This window comes from Stegastes partitus, unplaced genomic scaffold, assembly GCF_000690725.1.
Source record: "Stegastes partitus isolate 25-593 unplaced genomic scaffold, Stegastes_partitus-1.0.2 Scaffold2181, whole genome shotgun sequence".
Lineage (NCBI taxonomy): Eukaryota > Metazoa > Chordata > Actinopteri > Pomacentridae > Stegastes > Stegastes partitus.
In genome coordinates this window covers 24,183-44,258 of record NW_007579912.1, presented here as the reverse complement: position 1 = coordinate 44,258, position 20,076 = coordinate 24,183, and the positions used below count along the sequence as shown (strand labels likewise).

Genomic DNA, 20,076 nt, shown 5'->3' with positions numbered 1-20,076 from the left:
AGAGAGAGAGAGAGAGAGAGAGAGAGAGAGGTTGTGCTGCGTCAGCAGATTGCTGTCCCTCTCTCACCCACACATGCATGTAGTCTTGACCTATATCAGTGTATCAGTGAGATTAGAGCTGAGCACTCTCATTCACGTGGCAATGTGTGACACATCCAATCAAACACACACATCCTGCTGTGTCATTCGTAAAGTTAGGTTAACTAAATCCAACATGTACCTACAGTCTATAATGATTAACTAGTGTTCGTGGAATTGTGCTAACTGTGAACTGTGCTGCGGAGCTTCCCAGAGAATTAATCATTACACCAGTTCTGTTTCAGACAGGTGACAAATTAAAGGAAAAACCTGAACCCTTCACCCTTTCTGTGGGGGCATTTAGCTGGCATGGTTTGGGTTCACTTGTCCCTTAGAAGGATGGTCACTACAAATCAGAACAAAGTTGTTCTGTCTGATCCCCTTTAACGTGTGATAAAACAACTATTAACTAACGTCTATTAAAGTGTGTATGTGTAAACTAACAAAGTAAATAAATGTTGTAGAGTAGGCTAGCAAGTATCACTCAGCTCAGAGTGGGAAATATACAACACGATTACCCTGGCAATCAGAGCAAGAGAAGTTCACTAGCCACCAACTTTCAGCTACAAAGAAAAGGGCAATGAGCGTATTGCTATATATGTGGACTGAACTTCAGACAGTACTCTCTACCACCATCATCAAGCACCAAACAAGGGAATTTCTTCTGGAAAAATTGTGTTCCATCCATCCAATAGTGTTGTAGAAACTTGCAGAATCAAAGCCAAAGGTACACATCAGTATGGATGTGTCTACAGTTTTCACGTAATCATAATTATGCACGCTAAATGTTATAAAGAATGGGAACTAAAAGACAACTATTGTTTAAACGTCCAGATTTTACTCTGTGCTGGTGACTGATCATCAAAGATAGGTTTTAAACAAGGGGTTTTAATCTTCCTCTCTAGACATAAACTTCTGAAAATGATATGGACTGTGTGAACGAGGAACTGAGACGTCAGACGGGGACACAAAGACGAACCCGGGTCTGTTACAGAAATACTGTCAGTGAGCAGGTTAGTGTCACAGAGTCAAAGTTACCATTGTAAATAACTCAGACTTAAATATGGTCTCTGTTTCTGGAATAGTAACTCCCTAAATTCAGGGTTAACAAAACCTGGGTTTCAGTAAACCTGCTTCGTGGAATCCACTGCAGGGTCTCTAAACAAACAGTTCCAGTGATATGGAACTATTATTAGTAGTGATGTGTCACAAATTTAGCAAAGAACAGATTATAAATATAAAAATGTCCAACTGTTGTTCTATGGCTTTTGTTACAATTCATTTAGGGGCTATAAAGTAGCTGCAGCAGAGGAATCACATTTGGTATTGAAATAAGATGCATGAATGTAACTATGGCAGTTTCATAAGTGGTTTGTATTGAGGGACTGTAGCTCACTAACTACACATAATAAACAGGTTGTAGCACAGCAAGCTACAATTTCTACATGATTTTTCTCAGTGTTGTTAATCATATGATGAACTTCCTTAGACCACCCTGTGTGTCAGTGGTAATCAGAAGTAGTGCTGAGAGCAGTTTTTTTTAATCCAGCACCAGTGGGACAATATGTGACCTTCTTGTTCATTATTCTATTCTCACCTGTTCAGCTTCATGACTCCCCCTCAGTGTACAACCCTTCTTCCTCCTCTCTGCTGGACCGTTGAGCTCTGCAGCATGAGCCCCTCTCCGAATGTCCCCCTGGGAGCCTTTGGCACTAGACAGACTGGCAGACAGGAGAGGAGGTTTTAGGTATTCTTACTGTCCAGCCAGTGTTTCTTTTTCTGCTTCATTCCTATGTAGTAGCAACATTCTACTTTAATTATGAGGATGAACATGTTTCAGAGCCATAGATTAGACCACAGACAGTCTACTCACGGTTGACATGGACTCTTGGACCCGTGCTTTTTCTTGTGTCCCTGAACGTATGACTCTAAATGTGACAGGGGAAAACAAAAATTACACATTAGAGACAGATTCAGGACAATTCTATCAATATTCAAGAAACAAGATGTATAATTTTACCATAAACACTGACAAATTAGAAGTAGCAGAGCAGCAGCAGATACACTATGTGAGGATACAAATAGCAGTCATGTCACTGATATTTAGTGTTTGCTGTTTTTGACAAAAATTGAATCAATATAAAAGCTTAAGTGTAAAAAGACAGTTCAAGCGAGACATTTATGTATCATACTTTAAAAAAAAATACTGTGTACATCCATCTTATTGTTACAGACATTATACAGGACTCCAATAACCCACAGGTCGACTGCAGCTCACACAGCCAGATAAAATCACTTGGTTTCACGTGAGGTAACACTGATATTACAACATCTCATTTCACTCCTCTCAAACTAATACTTGGTCACACACCTGTCTGAGTTGATGTGCTGCAGTACCTGAGTGGGGATTAGAGGCTGCTCTACAAACAGATGCCGAGCTAGCATCTACCGAGAGACTATATATAATATGTATGTAGTGTGTGTATATAGAAATATGCAGTCTATGCACCTACTGATGCATGCAAGATGTTTAGAAGACATCTGTAAATTGTAGTAGATTAGAATCACCAATTAACCTCAACATGTTTTTTGGACTGTGGGAGGACGCCGGAGAGAACCCACGCTGCACGGGGAGAACATGCAAACTCCACGCAAAAAGATCCCGGGTGTCCTAACCAGGACGTGAACTGGTGACCTTCTAGCTGCAAGGTGACGGTGCTAACCACCGAGCCACCTTGCAGCCCAGTCCCAGATCATCCTTGTGAAAAGACCAACTGTCCACAATTGTTTACATATGGAGTTAAGAAATGACCAATGTGTGTAGGAACAACCAAAAAGTTTAAGACTTAAAATGTATTATTTATGATTAAAAAAAATTTTGGGTGCACCAAAAAGACCAAGATTAGCTGTACCAGTGAAACCAATACAAACGTTTGGTCTGGAGCTCTCATATAGTCTCTCTTTAAGTTAAACAATGTCAAAAAAATGTCTGGTTTCTCATTATTCCTATCATATGTGATGTTAAAGGAGACAAAAAAAAGTCAAGTTTGAAACAAACAACTCAGATAAAATCTAAAACTGTTCCTTGCTATCGGCTTGGCACCAACTAATAGTTATAGCTTCTCCAACGCACTTTTATTCTGGTCAGGATCATCAATAAGGTACAGCACCAACATGTTCTTCACCAAATGTCTATTTGTAAAGGATGGCTGCAACACCAGGCACAGACACCACGACATCTCCAGAATTTGGTGCTGTGGGACTGAAGTTTCATTACTTTTAACGGGGTAATACTAGCAGTTCAGCCCTGCTTTCAGTCTTTGTGCTAAGCTACGCTAAATATGGCTTGCACCTGTCTTGTTGCGAGATGCAAAGAGATTTAAGTATTTAGTTCAAAACTCCCCAAAGTGTGCTGTACTGCAAACTTAAAAAGAAGGGAGTATTTTCCATTTTCATTGAGATGAAAGGCAAGTGCCTGTAATCTTAACTTCAATACAACATGTGATTACCTTATCAAAACTGCTGTAGTAGAAACGATTATTTAAAGTATAAGGCAGGCCAGCGCTGTGCTTACTGCTAGTCGTGCTGATTTCAGTCCAGCACATCATCAGGCAAATATAGCCGTGAAATATGAGGATTTGAAACAGACTCAGCCTTTCCAAACGACCTCCAAAAATAAACACTAGTTAGCTTTTCATGCCTACTATGTAGCTCAAGCTAGAGCTGCAGCCCTGGTTAGCTGGCTGTTCCTTTGCTTTGTCTGTGCCCACAATCAGGCCTCATTCACATTATACATGCTCTTGTGCATTTCTTTTGTCCTCTTCTCTGCTCTCTCCCTGCCCCTGCTGCTCTCCACAGAGGAAAACACTTGTCAGAAGAAAAACCGCACTGTGGGAAAAGAGTTGTAGGAGAATTTCACTTCCTCTCACCTTCCTCCTGACTGGAGGCGTCAGAGCAGTCTCCTTGGTAGGCCTTCCCCGGCTGGCAATTGCCTGTTTTAAAAAAACATAACATCACATTTAGGGATTTCTCTTCACAAAAATTCACGCAGCACAGTTTCCCCCAATATCCGTCATTTGTGGGTCATTGCCTCATACGCTGACATCTGGTTCGACACCTACAGGTATGCATTGTCTGTGTGTGTGTGTGTGTGTGTAAATAGTGCTTAATAGTAAACCAGCAGTGCAGCAGATATACATCAAGAACTAATCAAATCTAAAATAACAAAAAAACAAATGTCTAGGTTTATGGGGCAAAAAAAATTATTACATTTTAAGAAAAACCAAAAACTCTGCCTTTGTTCCATATAACTGATGGTCATAAAAGGCAAAATATTATCATTTCTTCCTTGAAAACTGATAATTTTACAGAATATTGATCCATTAAACCAACAAAAACAACATGAGAACTCACTAAGGGGACTGCTTGACTATAAAACAATAACAATTTAAAGAAATGGGGAAATTGCTGCCTTATTCTCTATAATACTTCAACATACTGACCATACAATAAAGTGTCCTGAAATGACCCGTGTGATGAACTGATGTTATCTAAATGAAACTGAATTTAACTGAACTTTATTGAAATTCAGAGATTGCTTGGCTTGCTCCAGAAGAGAAAAAACAGAACACCAACATGGACATGAGTATATGGTGTCCTTGTGAGGAGACCAGACCTCTGACTTTTCTACGAAAGACAACATAATGACTTAAACAGTATTAATTGAAACACCTGACATTTCAGATTGTGTTGGAAAAGAAGACATTACATTTAAAAAAAGCGCAAACATTCTAAGTTGAGAATATCATTGTAATCAGAGGATATCTTAGCCTGATACTTACATCTGCAGCAGGAAGGTTTAGTGGAGTAACTGGAGTCACAGTTGAAGAAGCTGCAAACCTTTCTGGTCTGCCTGAAAAGTGGAGGAGCAGACAGGAACCTTTCCCTAGAGGAGGACAGACACAGACACAACAAGTAAAACTCGGCTGTTCTGGCAGCTGAACAGAATTTAGACATATTTAAATCCTAAACACACCCATCAAACAATATTACCCAAACTTTGTTTTCCTTCAACTTTCTTAAAATATAAGGTCTTGACAATTATTCAGAACTATTCTGAGATTTATGAGAGACAAATGAAAGAACTCATCCTTCTTTTTTATTTGTTTTTTTGGTAAATCTATATGGAGGAAGGAATCATATGGAAATCATTTTGTAATAAACCAATGTTTCATACTGAAAGCTTTAACAGATTTTTATTTATTTCTTTCCTACACTGGGCTTTGTGTAGCCATGATCAATCATACCAACACAAAGACCCAAACCATGCAAGTTGATGTGAATGACTGCAAACTTCTGCCAACATGTTTAGAACTCTTTTGTAATGTGGAAATCATGCAGCTATAGCACAGTTGTACTGCAGCTTGGTTGTGGGCTGGGCTATGGATCAAAACAAAAACTTGTTGTTGGGCAGATAGGTTTCACTTTCCACAGTTTCACTTCACACAAAATGAAACTGGTGCATTGGCCATGGAGCTCTGTGTGTGTGTGTGTGTGTGTGTGTGTGTGTGTGTGTGTGTGTGTGTGTGTGTGTCCATTCAGTAGCTGACAATCCATTCAACAATGACAGACACATAAGAGTCCTTGTCTGTCATGCCTACCATGATGTGTTTGGGGAACAATTATTGAAAGCGCTAATCATATAACAATAATTAAGTTCACTCTCTAGATCAGACATTTTCTCACTGTGAGACAGATCTTTTGTCTCGCCGTGAGGCAGAGAAAGTGCACAAGATGAAAGGGACAATGGCATGCCCTGTTGTGAACACAACTGGCAGCAGTTATTGCAGTTCTGCCTGCTGGTTTGGAGCAGCAGCAATACCTGACACACAGCATTCTGAAGACATTAAGCTACTTTAAAACCATTAGCACCAAAAGCCACTGTGTGTGTGTCAAAGGATAGGCTGCCTTTCCAAGTCACACTTTAGTCAAACCTGAACACAGAAGATGAATCATTTAGATTCATTGTCAGTAACCGTTTCGAAGGATGTTGCTGTCTCCAGTGTTCATCGCAAACAACTATCCCAACATCACCACTGGCTCCCTGTCAAACAACGCAACACATTTAATATCCTTCTCCTCACCCACAAAGCCCTCCATCATCTGACCCCTTCCTACCTCACAGACCTGCTCCAGCCCCACATCCCTTCCCGTCGTTCCGCCTCTGCTCACCTCCTCGCCCCACCACCGAACCTGGGGGGACAGAGCCTTTCCTGCTGCTGCTCCCACCCTCTGGAACTCCCTTCCATCTCCCATCTGACACTGCTCTGACCTCCACACATTCAAGTCCCTTTTAGAAACTCACCTTCTCAAGATCGCTTTTAATGTTTAACTGTTTTACTTTTTTTTTTAAATCTGCTTTTAATTCATCTTGTTCTGTTCCCGTTTTATCGTATACCCTGTCAAGCGACTTTGAGCATCCTGAAAAGTGCAATACAAAATAAATGTGTTATTATTATCCATAGATCATTCGAAGTTTTTGTCAGTATCACAGTAATCCAGTGATGGTTTTCTGTACAATCACAAACTGCTGATAGCTCATTCTAAAGGTTAAAAGCAGGGTTTAAGCTTACAGCATAACTTACAAAATCTATGGTGACATGATTCTACCTGTGTAGATCCTCCAAAGCATTGTGAGAGATGTAATACCACAAATAAACACTTGTAAACGTAGACAATGCCAAAGCACTGAATGTCTCATCTACATTGTTCTTCTATAATATAGTACAAACATAGTAACCTATAATTCCTTTCAAAGTCACAATTCCATAAAGGATCTTAACTGTCTTCTATGTGAACTGTGGGGTAGTACGGAGTAGGAATGCATTCTAGATTTATTACGTACAGGAAATGACCCCGAAAGAGAAGGTCTTAGGACAAAAACGAGACAGATGTTGACCTCTTATCCTTGGAGAGCTCCGAATAACAAAATGAAATGACCACAGTCGAGACTGCGGTTCGTCCTCAGTCAAGGCTGCAGTTTGCAATGGTTTCATGTGATCTGATATGGTGTGAACGCCAGAAAGCACCAAACAAATCCATCATGTTTAGCTGACGGAGCCGAAAAGAGATTTATTTTAACTCTATCTAGCCACAAAAATGTCCAACATCGCAGGATGACTGGCCACTGAAACTCATTAAAGGACATCTATGGATAAATGCATGCAGTAATGGAAAATGGGCACCAAAAGGATTCCTACTAAAATGGACTCCTGTCTTAGTCAGTCAGTTCAAAAGGCACATTTTCACCATCTCAGTTCTGTTTATGAGTCGGAGTAATTTGTGGTTTTGATGTACTGTACCTGAGGTTCTTCTCTACCTCCCTGCTCTCATACTGGTCCCCCTGGTTCAGAAGTCTCAGGATGCTCTTCTCAAAAGACTCTGTGCACTGATCCTTAGGAAGCTGCAGGGAGAAAGCGGGAAGGTGAACAACAGATGAAATGTACTAAACAAGTTTGTAAAAGCAACATGTGACTACAGCAGCTACGACTGACTACTACAGTGGTAAGTCAGAGCTGAAGTACTTGCCATGTAAACTCATCAAATGTTAGAAATTCAGTTTAACATTTTGTAACTGAATCACTGAACAAGATCAATAAAAACTAACTGATTGACTCTTGTGTGGCTTACTAAAGCTCTTTCTAAAATTCATCAACTTCTGATAAGACAACATGACACAGACATCACCTGTACACAGATCATCCCACTGGAGAGACTTAATTAGAATGAAATTGAAATTTAATTGCATCTTCAATTTCAGGGGTTGTTACCTTTTTGGACAAACAAATTTTCTCTTCCTCTTTTTTCCTCAGAAATATTGATGAAATATGACATCCCCTCTCTCTCGCCACACTCTGTGTCTTTGAGTTGTTCCACAGATACCCCTTTTCCACCAAAAAGAACCAGGTGCCAGTTCCGTGCCGGTGCTAGTTCCAGTGCTTAGTTGGTTCAAATCTGGCACCTTCTAAGAGTTGGTTGCTTTTCCATTGGCAAGGAGCCAAGTTAGAGCCACGCCATACGTCACTGCATACGTAGCTGTTTACCAAACAACACTTGAGCCACATGGAAGTCCACACAGGACTACTTTGATTTTTTTACCGGTGCGACCAACTTTCTCACTTGGTCGCATTTCTCATCTTGTCACAGGAAAAACATATGACCTGCTGAACATTTTCTTATTGATAGACTCTACAATTTACGATGTTCCCTGAACGCCCCACACTGCAGGCTGCAGTAGCTGCTGTTGGTGGCTGAGGTGCTCAGATCGGTGTGTGACAAAAAACGACTTTAAAAAGAGTAAACTAGGGTGTTCTAATGTCAGATTTATCCAAGATGAAACCCAGTGATTTTTTCTTGTGCAGTCTTTTCTGTGAGCGGAATAAACAGCGCTCGTAGGTCTGCTCCATTTTTCATGAGAAGACCGCATTTATAAGTTTAAATACTGCAGTACACAGAAGTTATAAAAGTACTGTTTTCCACCACTGTGGTGCTACTGGTGGGACATAATTGTGCCAGCTTTCAGTGTGCAACAGTATGTGCAAAACGTCCGTGTGTCTTGGGACTCATTCCAATACATCCGTGATCAGACCAGGGACGTCCTGGTGAAAAACGACACAAATTACCACTTGTGTGTCCCATTCCTCGATCTCGGTGGTCATGACAACCCCGCCCCCAACCCTCTGACATACTCTGTGTTTTTCTCTGGCCCAGCAAAGAGTTGGTGCCTGAAAAGCATCAGTTGTGAGAGCCTGGAGTTGGTGCTTTGGCGGTGGAAACACAAAGAACTGGTGCTAAGTCAGGCACTGGTTCTGAACCAGCACTGGAACCAGTTTGGTGGAAAAGGGCTAAGACAGACGCAGATATTTTTTAGTAAAGAATGTTGCCAAAAATCATTGTGTCTAAATATCTGTTATAAAAGCCACGAAAATAGGCTCAATTGGCTTTTTAAACACAAAGCTTATTGACTTGTCTCAGCAGGAACCCTACAGGTGTTTCTAATGAACAATGCTAATGATGGCTCCGTTCCATTTGGGTGTCTTTGTAAGTCATGACAGTGTGTTGGTAAACGAGCATACACAACACTAGGACTCAGAAATTGAAGCAGCTGAATTGAATTTACTTATTAACTGGATTACTCAGGTCTGTGCTTTCCCTACTGTGACAAAACCCAAATAGGTTTGTCACCAACACTCTCCATTGTGTTGACACACTCACCACAGCAGGTATCTCCTCAATCAGTCAATGACTGATTTTCAAGACTTGTCTACACATAATCACATTAACTGCATTAAATTCTAAATTAGAGGCTTAGTGACAATAGACTACTTAACAAAGAAGTGTGATTTTTCTCACCTGAGGCGCTAGTGGGAGGACCCACACTTCAAGCAATTTTGTTACTGAAACAGACATGTGTATAACTGGTAATAACTTCAGCAAAGGTATGTACCTTAAGAAGGAAGTTCTCCAGTTCCAGATGAGTTTTGGTCACATTGCTGGAAGAAGAGTCTGACCACTTCACCTAAAACACAGCAGAAGATATTCTCCATCACTACACACACTTCTAGGAGACAGCTGACAACAGCAGCCTCAGAAAGAGCTCGACTAGTGCTTCATAGTACAATGACACAGGAAATACACACACAAAGAGAAAAGATCATACCATATTAGAAAAAGCTAGGTTTGTGAACATGTGAGAAATCTTGACAAATACAACTCACACAGCAACATCAAGATGGCTACATTAAGAACGTAATGCCACAAACAAAATTAGTGGTCAACCATTATGGTTTCCTCTGGGTCAATACAGATTAGTAAACGAGAAGACCAATCACCAGTCATAATTACATCATAGATACGTGCAATTAATACATATTTGAGGTTACGGGAAACTCTTGGTGTTCAGATTAAGAATAACATAAGCTCAAACACAATGCCTTTGATTGAAAAAAATTAAACTTTTTAACATTTATCCTTGAGCACTGACAGGCTGTTACTCCTCATGTGTAACCAACCAGAGAGTGCTGTGTGTGGGACAATTGCTCAGGACTACAGACTGCATATAGAGCGATGTGGCTGCATTAGAGCCAAAGTCATTTTTAAAATAATTTACCTAATCGGGAATCATTAAAAACAAAAGTTGGTGCAGATAATCGAAAAACATGCTGAATATCAAATCCAATAATCTATAAGATAGATACAAGACTAGTTACATCTATGTAGAAGCTACATCTACTGAAGTTGTGAAGTTGTAGAGTTGACATTATACAAATTCTACTTTACTGATAAAACTATAAAATCCAATGTTAGTCATGTTCCCATTGAGACACAAGGACGTTACATATTTCCTAAGACATGAGTTCATGAGCTATACATGACCATGACTCATGCATTAGTAATGCATTAATAAAGAGTACATGAGAGGACGGTGGTGATATCCCTCTGGTTGTGTTTAAATTTTGTATAGCTACAGCGGAAAGCAAAGCATTACAATCCACTGGGTGAACAGTCACATGCTATTAAAAAGCATCTTATTCTGAGTTGTCTCACAAAAATAGCCAACTATGACTCAATATGCAACAACTGTGGGGAAGCATTACTGTCTTAACACCAGATGAATTTATTCAGACAACCAAAAGGGGATGACGCAGCTCACTAAGGTTTTAATAAGCATATCTAAACCTAATTGGTTTTGTTCATTTTAATGTGGCTAATTCAATTCACTTTGATGACCACACAACCACAGTTGAAGGGATTTCTTTTTTTTTTCATTTAGAGGTAAGAAATAGATGTCGGTTAAATAGGAAAACATGAATATTGGATCAAGGCTGTCTATTGGCAGCCACCAGCAAAACAGCACAGCGCTATTTAAATCTTGTATAGAGGAAAATGTCTGTCCTTTTCAGCTACATTCCTATTGTGGAATATGTAGATGGCATTTAGTCATGAAAAAATGGTACATCTTTGACTGCGTCTCAAAAACAGCAAACTGGTCAGCATCAGATTGGCTGGTTTGATTTACGATGTTGATCAGTACTGATTACCAAAAGCCGGACCTGAACATCCCTAGGGGAGGCATTTTTTAATAGTGAAGCAGCAAACACGACACTTAATGGAAACAAAAAGTAGCAGCAAGTCCTGATTTTTGTAGCTTTTTTGGGGGGAATTTTTTTATTTTATTAAATTTTTTGCAGCCAAATAATTCTTATGCTAGAAGTCTTCCTATCTACAGATACGGTATGTAAATTATGTTACACGACATAAAATAAACAGGCCTATTTAGCTCATGAGGGCAGTGCAAAGATGTGTGAGAATGTGTGTTGTGTCCTTGTGTGCATCAGTGGTTTGTTCCAGTATAAACAGATGGAGAGTGAGAGCGGCTCACTGTTGTGAGCGCTGTTGGCTTGACTGTCAAAGCTCAGTCAAGCCAACAGGACAGTTAGTCTCTCCTCTCCATCTGCTTTACTGAATTTATCTCCCTGTAAATGAGCAATAATCACATTAGTTACTGTGAATCCATGTTTGGAACACAACAATTTTTTGAAGGAACAAAGTCATCATCTGTGACAACCTGCCACTAGTTTGGCACTAGACTGACACACTACGGAACTAGAAAGTGGGATTGGTGAAGTACAATGGCCAACTGGGTCAAAAAAAATAAATAAATAAATGAAAGGAAAGAAAGAATACTGCCATAACCCAATCGACCCACACACAATTGTATGAGTAACAATATGAACGCATGCACAACCTGCATTTCCCTGTGCGGCAAGTTCTAGTTTGGCTGATACAGCTCACAGAGAGGCCATCCTGTTCCAACCCTGCTTAACCTGACCAAAAAATGTCACCATGCTGGAGATAGATAAGCCTTACTTCCAGTCTAGCACTGGTGTAACCAGCATAAAGCTCCACAGGGCAAAGGGGATGCAGACACCTGTCAGAAAGCCACTCCAGGCACAAACTAGCATGTGAAAGCTGTTAACAGATGGCTGTACACGGTGAACAGGTACGGCCATGGTGTGTTGTGGTCTGATTGTGGTTTAGGGAGTGTAGCAGACAGCAGCAGGAGAGGTTGTTGTCAAATATCAAATGCCCACATGCTCAGATTGTTGAAACTCTCCAACACAACCAATGTTAAACTAAGGAATGAACCATCCAAAGCACTGGCCATCCACTTGGCGGTCTGCTATGAAAAGTCTTTGCACATATTCATTTTACCAATTAAGATTTGGTTGTGGTTTTTACATTGACAGAATGCATAGAAACACAACTTTGTGTCTGTAGTACAATGTGACTACCCACCAATGTGACCCTGAGAAGGGTTGTTTGAAAGAGTTTTTTTTTTGTTTTTTTAATTCTATCGCCAAGCTATTATTGTTACACTCCACTGTAAGCTAACTGCTTGTTGCATCTCTCGAGTGTAGTGGGTTGGCCACCTCCCAAAGCTGAGCACACACACACGGGAAGCTGATAGCAGCAGAGCGGAAAAAGTCTCTGTGTTTGCGCAACTGTGGTGTCCGACATGTACGCTAAAAGAAACACCCGACATCACTACAGTTATTGGGATTGTTAACCATGTCATGCCGTGTTCATTCTACAGGATGTTTGTTTCTGATAAGATGGTCACTGCTTCAGATTAGGCAATTATAATGCCATAACTTCTTGCTGTGACTTGGCCGAGACACATGACAGACTACATGCTGGTCATTGGCCAACAACAGCTTGCTGCCTTTCGCGACCTATGTGATGTCATTGGGAAGAGATAGGAGAGAAAAATAAACTCTCTGTACCAAGACTGTAAACAAATGCTGGGCGTGTAGAGGAGAGCTTTGGGCTCCTACTAGTCACTGTCACTGATATGTTGTGAAAGCTGTCACGCAACAGGAGAGAATGTCAAATAAAGCACTAACATGCTAGGGCTAATTTTGCGCTGGCATTGTATTGTCTGAACAAGGCACTACTGAACTAAAATGTATCACATTACAGAAGACTTCCAACACTGTGTGTGTGATGTTGTTGCCCACCTCAAAGTTGTATTCCTTGTCTATTCTGGTCCGAGAGATGCCCCTGAGCACGATTCCCTCTATATGCACCGCTGCAAAAAACACAGACCAGTAACACACAATTACGACTTAGTCTCTCTGACAAGTTGAACAGGAAAACAGCAGTGCAGCTATTAGGACTCAGCAAACATTGACTTTAGAATCACTTACTAATGTGTACCCACTGAAAGTCTGGTAAATTATTTAGGCCCATACAATTATTAGGGTCATTGTAGGACCTACTGTGAATCAATTCCAGAGATTTTTTTTTGAAAGCAAAATAACTAAAACTTTAATAATCAAAGTAACGAAAGTCCCCTAGTTGGTTAAGACAGGTGATTGACACTTGCACAGTCCTGCTAAGACTACATTGGCACAGAAGGATGAAACTTTGGTTCCACAGTTTAAAATGCAGCCCTGTTCCCTGTTGAACCTGCAGCAATTATAATGGAAATTATTATGTACAGTGTGTACACTGTTTGCACTCACCTTCTCTTTGTGTTGCCCAGCGGCTAGAGCGTCGACTCTGGCAAGGAGGATGGGAGGCTGTGTACTCTCCTAAACCCAGTGCTGAGGGGGCCAGGTAATCTGCCTTCTGACCCATCAGCTCCTTGAGACCCAAAAGGACACAAAGTTAGTTACTTGGTCATACTGGATGTTTTAAATTGTGACCTTTAATTAGAGCAATCTATTTAACGTGATTGACATTTAGACATTATAATTACAAAATAAGCCCTATTAGGGATGACAGATTTGTAACGCTGGAGTACAGTTCAAAGGTAAATTACCCCAAAGTGGGTTGCTTTGGTTTTCCCAGACTTAAGGAGGTCATTTTTAGAGATGGGAATATTGGCCAATGTAAACATATTACTCAGTGATGATTCACAATGCAGCAGGAAATACAAATGTACTTAAAATGTTGAGTGGCCAAAAAGTAAAGATAACATACATAATACAAATACCAAAGTAAACAGTCAAGCAAGTAAACATAGCCTGTGGGATACCAAAAGGGCAACTAAAATAGAACCATCTGACAATCTAAAGGAATGAAACAACAACTATGTAAGCACAAGGAAACACCAGCAACCAGCATTTGCTTCAAATCATTCTCTCACTATGTCTTTGTCCACATTTGACAGTAGCACAGTCCAGAGACGGTTACCCTGCTCTAAAAATGGCATGTGTGATTTTATTAGGAGCATCTTCACCAGGCCAGGCTCTGACTCACAATGTGTTCAACCTCAAGGACTCATGTGGAAAAGAGACAGCCCCGCAGAGTCTGTAATACAGGCTTGTAAATGCTAGCAGCAACTACTGTAGCCTGAAGTCACTAACCTGCAGCTGAGATGAGCAGCAGGCTACAGGGGTCTGCTAAGCTTGTTTCTTTCTAACTCCAGATTCTGGAATATTTTTCATTTTCATATTTCCAAACGAGGCTGAAGAGACTGTGTTCGTACTATTCAAAAACTAAGTGAAAGTCTGGCACCAAACCTGTCATTCTCAGTTATACAACACTGAATGTCATCTGTGGGGCAACACAGAAAGACAAACTACCCTTGATAGTGACTGCTGGACATAAAGCAGCACTGAATTAGCATGCAGTTGCCAGTGTTGGAATAATGTCTGCAACTATTTTAACTTCTCACCTATTGTACAAAATTATCTTAGACTACAAATAGAGCTATTTATACATTATCACACCTCAAGTTCAGCAACTGTTTTGGTGTTTACTGGCATCCCTAATGAAAACTGTTACATGCACCACATGTGGATCCGGTAGCAGGACACTGACACAAGCTGAGAGTCATTTACAGAGGGGTGAGGGGGTTTTTCATGTGTCGGTGGGAAGCTCTGACACTTGAGAGTGGCACCAGAAGAGCTTTGCATTCTTTGCATAACTTCATATTAGGTTAGACAAGTGATTTTTCTATTTAAATACACACAGGGAAACAACGTGAAACAAAACTCTTACTACCTTTGTTAAACAGTTTCTGTCTGTGGCCAGAGGTCCAATTGGCTAAGTAAATAATACACCCTTGCCTCAAACACACTCTGGTTATTGCTTCACCCTAATGTATATTTCAACAAACTGTAGGGCTTAATTCTGAGCAAACAAAACAATGGCTCTATCCATTGATTAACTAGAAGGGTGCTTGAAAAGCGCATCCGCTGCCAAGGTCAATGCCCTATCTTGCAATTTTAACGAAAGTAGACTGGATCCACACTGGCATTAAAAGAGACAGCCCAGTTTCTTTGAGGTGGGGTTGTTTAAGGTACTTAGTGAGTGTACCACATGCAGTAGATCGCGGTAGCACCCCAGTTTGAAGAAGCAGAGAGAACTACTGGCAGGGAAGCTAAGCAGTGTGCTGCTGTAACGGGGTCAGCAGCAAAACATATTTTAGCCACCTAAAAAAATCAATACCAGTTTAAGTGTACACTATATTTAGAATATTCTTACTGCTTTTCCTTGCCGTCAGAGAGCTCTCTTCTTTGGTGCTATATTTTCTCAACTTCCGTATTCCTACATGTAACCGCAACCGTGCATTGTATTACATTGCAGATCGGTTGTTAGTCATCCAGTGGTAGGTAACACATTCACCATGGATAAGCATCTAATACAACCCAGCTTTAAATTTATTCCTTTAGTGTTCTTCCTGTGCCCATGCTCCACCTCTCCAACAAATTCATGGAATTTGGAGTGGTAGTTTTAATGACAAACAGCACTGATCAGATGTCTTCATTTCAGTTCTAACCTTGGTGGAGGAAAAAAAAAACCTGCTGCCTCGAGCACCTCCACGGACGGTGGGTAAAGAATGAGAGAGCTGAGGATACTTTTTCTTCAAAAGCAGCCACCGCAGTTGAATACTGAAGTACCTTATGAACCTTTCAACAGTAGCTGGATGCTTGGCAGGTGTCTGGAGGTCACCACTGTCCCACACTTGCTCCACTAAGGCTTCCCTCATTGGCCAAAGTCAGATATTTTGGTTTGCAAGCACTAAACACAGACTGTGGGCCCCGTGTGTGTACACACAGCAGGCTTACTGGGTTATCTGGATAATCTTGTAAAAGGCAGAACCCTTTCAAATATTAAACATAAACTGGCATAGAAGGATCTGTTTCAAGTAAATTGAGTTCAGATATCCCTGCAAACCTCCTGAACTAAAAAGGCAGCTGGCTTCCTAATTTCCCTCCAAAGGATGTTACACCCATGTTTGTCTGCAATCAATGATTTTCCCTGCTGGTTTATATGAGAACTAAACGCACTCCGACAATAGATTTCTGTGGGCTGGCAACAGGTAAACAACAATAACATTACCAGGCGTATGACCTCAACAACACATGCAAATATAGCTTAATGTGCATCTTACCAAAAAACCCTGCTTTAGCCAACACAAACACTGTAGATAAGTGAAGTGTAAGATGAGGAAAAACAACAACTCAAAAGTAATATCCACTGCTGTAGTGTAAATAAAGTCTAAAACATGCCTCCCCCTTCGTAATGTTTGGTTTTTGTTTTCATTAAAAGCTTTAGCTGTAGACTAGAGATTAGTAGGGCTATAACTAACTATCACTTTCATTAATACGAAGAATATTTTCTCAATAAGTCGATCAGTTGTTTGGTGAAAAATGTTGATCAGTGTTTCTCAAAGCAAAGGATGACGTCCTAAAATACCCTGTTTTGTCCACAACCCAAACATATTCTGTTTACAGTCATTGTGTGGTAAAGCAACCAGAAAAAAATATTCAACTTAAAAGTGCTGGCATCAGAGAATTTTGACATTATTTTCTGGAAAAACAAAAAAAAATACTAAAACCAATGACTGATTATCAAAACAGCTGCTGATTCATTTAATAGTTGATAGTGAACTGTTATGGCTCTAGAGATTAAGTGAGTAAACAACTGTGTAAACTAGTGATTATAGTCAAGATGACCACAGCTGATAAACCAGGCCAGCTAACATTATTATTATGACTGTTAATAGAATGCAAAGCAACCATGCCAGCTAATTTATCTAATAAACCACATTTCTAGCACACTGGAGGAAATAATGAACGTAATGAGCTTCTGTCCTGTTTGGTTGGAGTGAAAACCTGCAGACACCAGAGTGAGTGAGTCAGATCCTTCTGAAACACCTGCTGCTGTGGAGTTGGAGCACAGAGCAGCTGGGCCAGCCAGCCTGTTCAACAATTAGCCGCTACTGTCAGAGCAGCGCTGGCTGGTACATCTGGGACACTACTTGGCATCCAGTAAAGCTGCATGGTGACTTTCACTGGATTAAGAAAGATGGTGGAAGCCAATAAAGTTCCACAGCAAGATACATAATGGTACCAAAGCAACTGAGTCATAGCCGTATCCCATACATCTGGACATGGCTGTTGTATCTCCTTAAAACCATCTAACCAACTCAAGCTGCTCGCTGGTTAACTCGCTGAAGTGTTAGCTAACTCGGTTAGCACTAGCATTAGCTCTACTGCCATGGACGGCTAATGCTAGGAAAGGACGTTTCCTGCTGGAGCACACAGCCCAGTGGAGTAAGTAATATAACGGTCAGCAGTATTATTATCGAAAGACGGATATTTTACTTTGTCGTTGCTTTAGCCAATGATTCCAGAAACTCCAGCACGTTGAAGTTGTGTAAGTTTTGACCTAGCTTAGCATTTTAAATGTACTAGTGTTGGGTTATTGCTGATTACCGTTGCCTGGGCGTTTATTCTAAGCTGGCTTTGACGCCTCTCCTCTTCTATGGCAAGCTCTATTTTTTCGAGTTGTCCTCGGACAACCTCCCGTTGGTGGAAATGGAAAGCTGGGTGCAGGGAGGCCATGGTAAAAAGCAGCGCCAACTGCTCCAGAGGTCCAGCGGCTGTTTCGTTAGTGGAGAAGCCGCAGGTCTGCTCTGAGCGCCCGTACACGTTCCCGTCCTGACACGGCGGATGGAACGAGTGGTGGTGAGGGTTCCTGAATGGAGGAAGGGAGTAGTCATAATTTTTGTAGAACAAGGCCGGATCTACATGGCTCAGTATCCGAAAGAGTATTCCAGCACATTCCCTGCTGTCAGACCCGAGCAGGGACAGGCAGACCAGGAGTTTGGATCTAACCACTGGATCCACCACGTCCGTTAAAACTCCCAAATCGCTCGGACTATTCGCCCGAAACTCGAAGTCCCGTAAAACGTGGTAATCTTTTCTAGCGAGATCCTCCAAGTACGATCCCAAAAAACGGAGCTCCAGGGGTTGGCACATATGCAGCAGCCCGCACATGAACTCGATCCGTTTAGCGGGGTTTAGATGTAGGCCGAACCACTCAAAAACCGTCTCCTTGTCCAGCTGTGATTGATACCCATGAGGTCTGGACGGATCCTCCAGCCTGTCGTACACCGAGGAGGGGGATGCCGCCCTGGGAAGATGTTGGTGATCCGGCTGATCCAATGAATCGTCCTCGGCCGGTTCGTCGCCTCCTTCCTCGCCCGTTTTCATCGGTAGCTTCATTTTCAGCATTATCAGCGCTACGAGGGAGGCTTCAAAGTGTAAACAGCGGACCAATATACATAATTGACAACTTACACAGTTCGGTAGTGCTGAAAAGCGAGGAGAACTGTCAGTCCTTTTACAGTGTTTTCACTATTAGCTAATCATCTGACGCGGCGACGCTGCTGAAGCCTTTTCCCAAGTTACATTCTTCTTCTACGCGTCATTCCCGGCGCTGTGGCTCCCGTCGGTCAAGCGCATCACTGCCACCGTGTGGCTGTTGGTGGACTTGCTCTGACCAATAGTAGCCGTAAATAGAAATTCTCCAAGTACAAAAAGCACCAGAATGCAAAGAAACACTAAAAACGTCAGGTTTGACTTGAGTAAATTTACAGCAGTGTTACAAAAATAAGCGAAAACTAAATGTATGACCATCACCTGAGCCAACAAAACTGTTCAAGACAAACAGGTCATCCCTTCTATGGGTGACGCACATTTTGAGAGGGCCACAGAGTGCAAATATCTGGGAATCTGGATCAATGAGAAGTTTGAATATCATGCCTCAAAGCTAATGACTAAAGCAGAACAAATACTGGTTTCTTCCTGACATTTTATACATGCGTGTCCCGCTGTGACTCTTAACCCCTTGAGCGCTGTTTGTCACTGTGCATTAGGATTTGTCACTGGTGATTATTACGATACTCATCACTGTGAGCTGTATGCTAAGGTCACCCTTCCTCTCTGTAAGGCCGAGTAGACGCTGGGTTGTATTTATTAATTGGGCTCTTACTTGTTTTTTACTCCTTCATTTGCTGTGTTCTGATATGCATTCCTGTTGAACACACTCAAATGATCAGATCACACTACAGGCGCCAGCTGTTTTTACTGAATTTGTAATATTCAGTTTCACTCACTGTGCAATCTGAACAACATGCAGAACAGTCTAAGGCTGGATTCATTTCTATCCTTACTCAATGTAATAACCTATTGTTATTTGATTAATAATGGTTAGTTTTTTAATATCAAACACGCTAATTACATTTTTAAAAATTATTTTACTGACTGTTTGTTGTTACTGCTACCTAAGTTTCTTATGTGAACGTTGATATCTTTTATTTTCTTGCTCAGTTACATTGTAAATGCAGCCTCCATAGCCAGCTCATTCTGAGATTAAAGAATGGTTGAATGAAGGGATGACCTCTGTGTGAGATAACCTAGTTATTTTATTGTACTAGTTGCAAAGGTTACAAAGTAATTGGACACTCAAATGTCTCTTGGTTAGTTGCATGCCATTACAATGTGCAAAAGAGCTTCTGTGTTGCTAAGAATAGATTGAGTGCTTTATATTGAGGTGGCGCTGTCTGCCAAAATGATGAGTAGGAAGGGTGACCATGCAGGTGACGAAGATGAAGATTAGAAAAAGCTAAATCTATCA

At 41.1% G+C, this 20,076-nt stretch overlaps 1 protein-coding gene across 2 annotated transcripts in view; it reads right to left on the bottom strand.

Moving 5' to 3' along the window:
• The window catches only part of zcchc2 (zinc finger, CCHC domain containing 2), a 26,538-nt gene extending 7,721 nt beyond the window's left edge, over positions 1-18,817 (bottom strand). For both annotated transcript variants that reach the window (XM_008304264.1, XM_008304263.1), the window contains exons 1-9: positions 17,871-18,817; positions 13,665-13,785; positions 13,158-13,228; positions 9,584-9,655; positions 7,440-7,540; positions 4,920-5,023; positions 4,008-4,070; positions 1,952-2,006; positions 1,676-1,799 (exon numbers count right to left, since the gene is read on the bottom strand). In XM_008304264.1, coding sequence (XP_008302486.1) covers positions 1,676-1,799; positions 1,952-2,006; positions 4,008-4,070; positions 4,920-5,023; positions 7,440-7,540; positions 9,584-9,655; positions 13,158-13,228; positions 13,665-13,785; positions 17,871-18,671 — 1,512 coding nt within the window. In that variant the 5' untranslated portion in view covers positions 18,672-18,817. The remainder of the gene's footprint in view (positions 1-1,675; positions 1,800-1,951; positions 2,007-4,007; positions 4,071-4,919; positions 5,024-7,439; positions 7,541-9,583; positions 9,656-13,157; positions 13,229-13,664; positions 13,786-17,870) is intronic.
• Between the last annotated feature and the right edge of the window lie 1,259 nt (positions 18,818-20,076).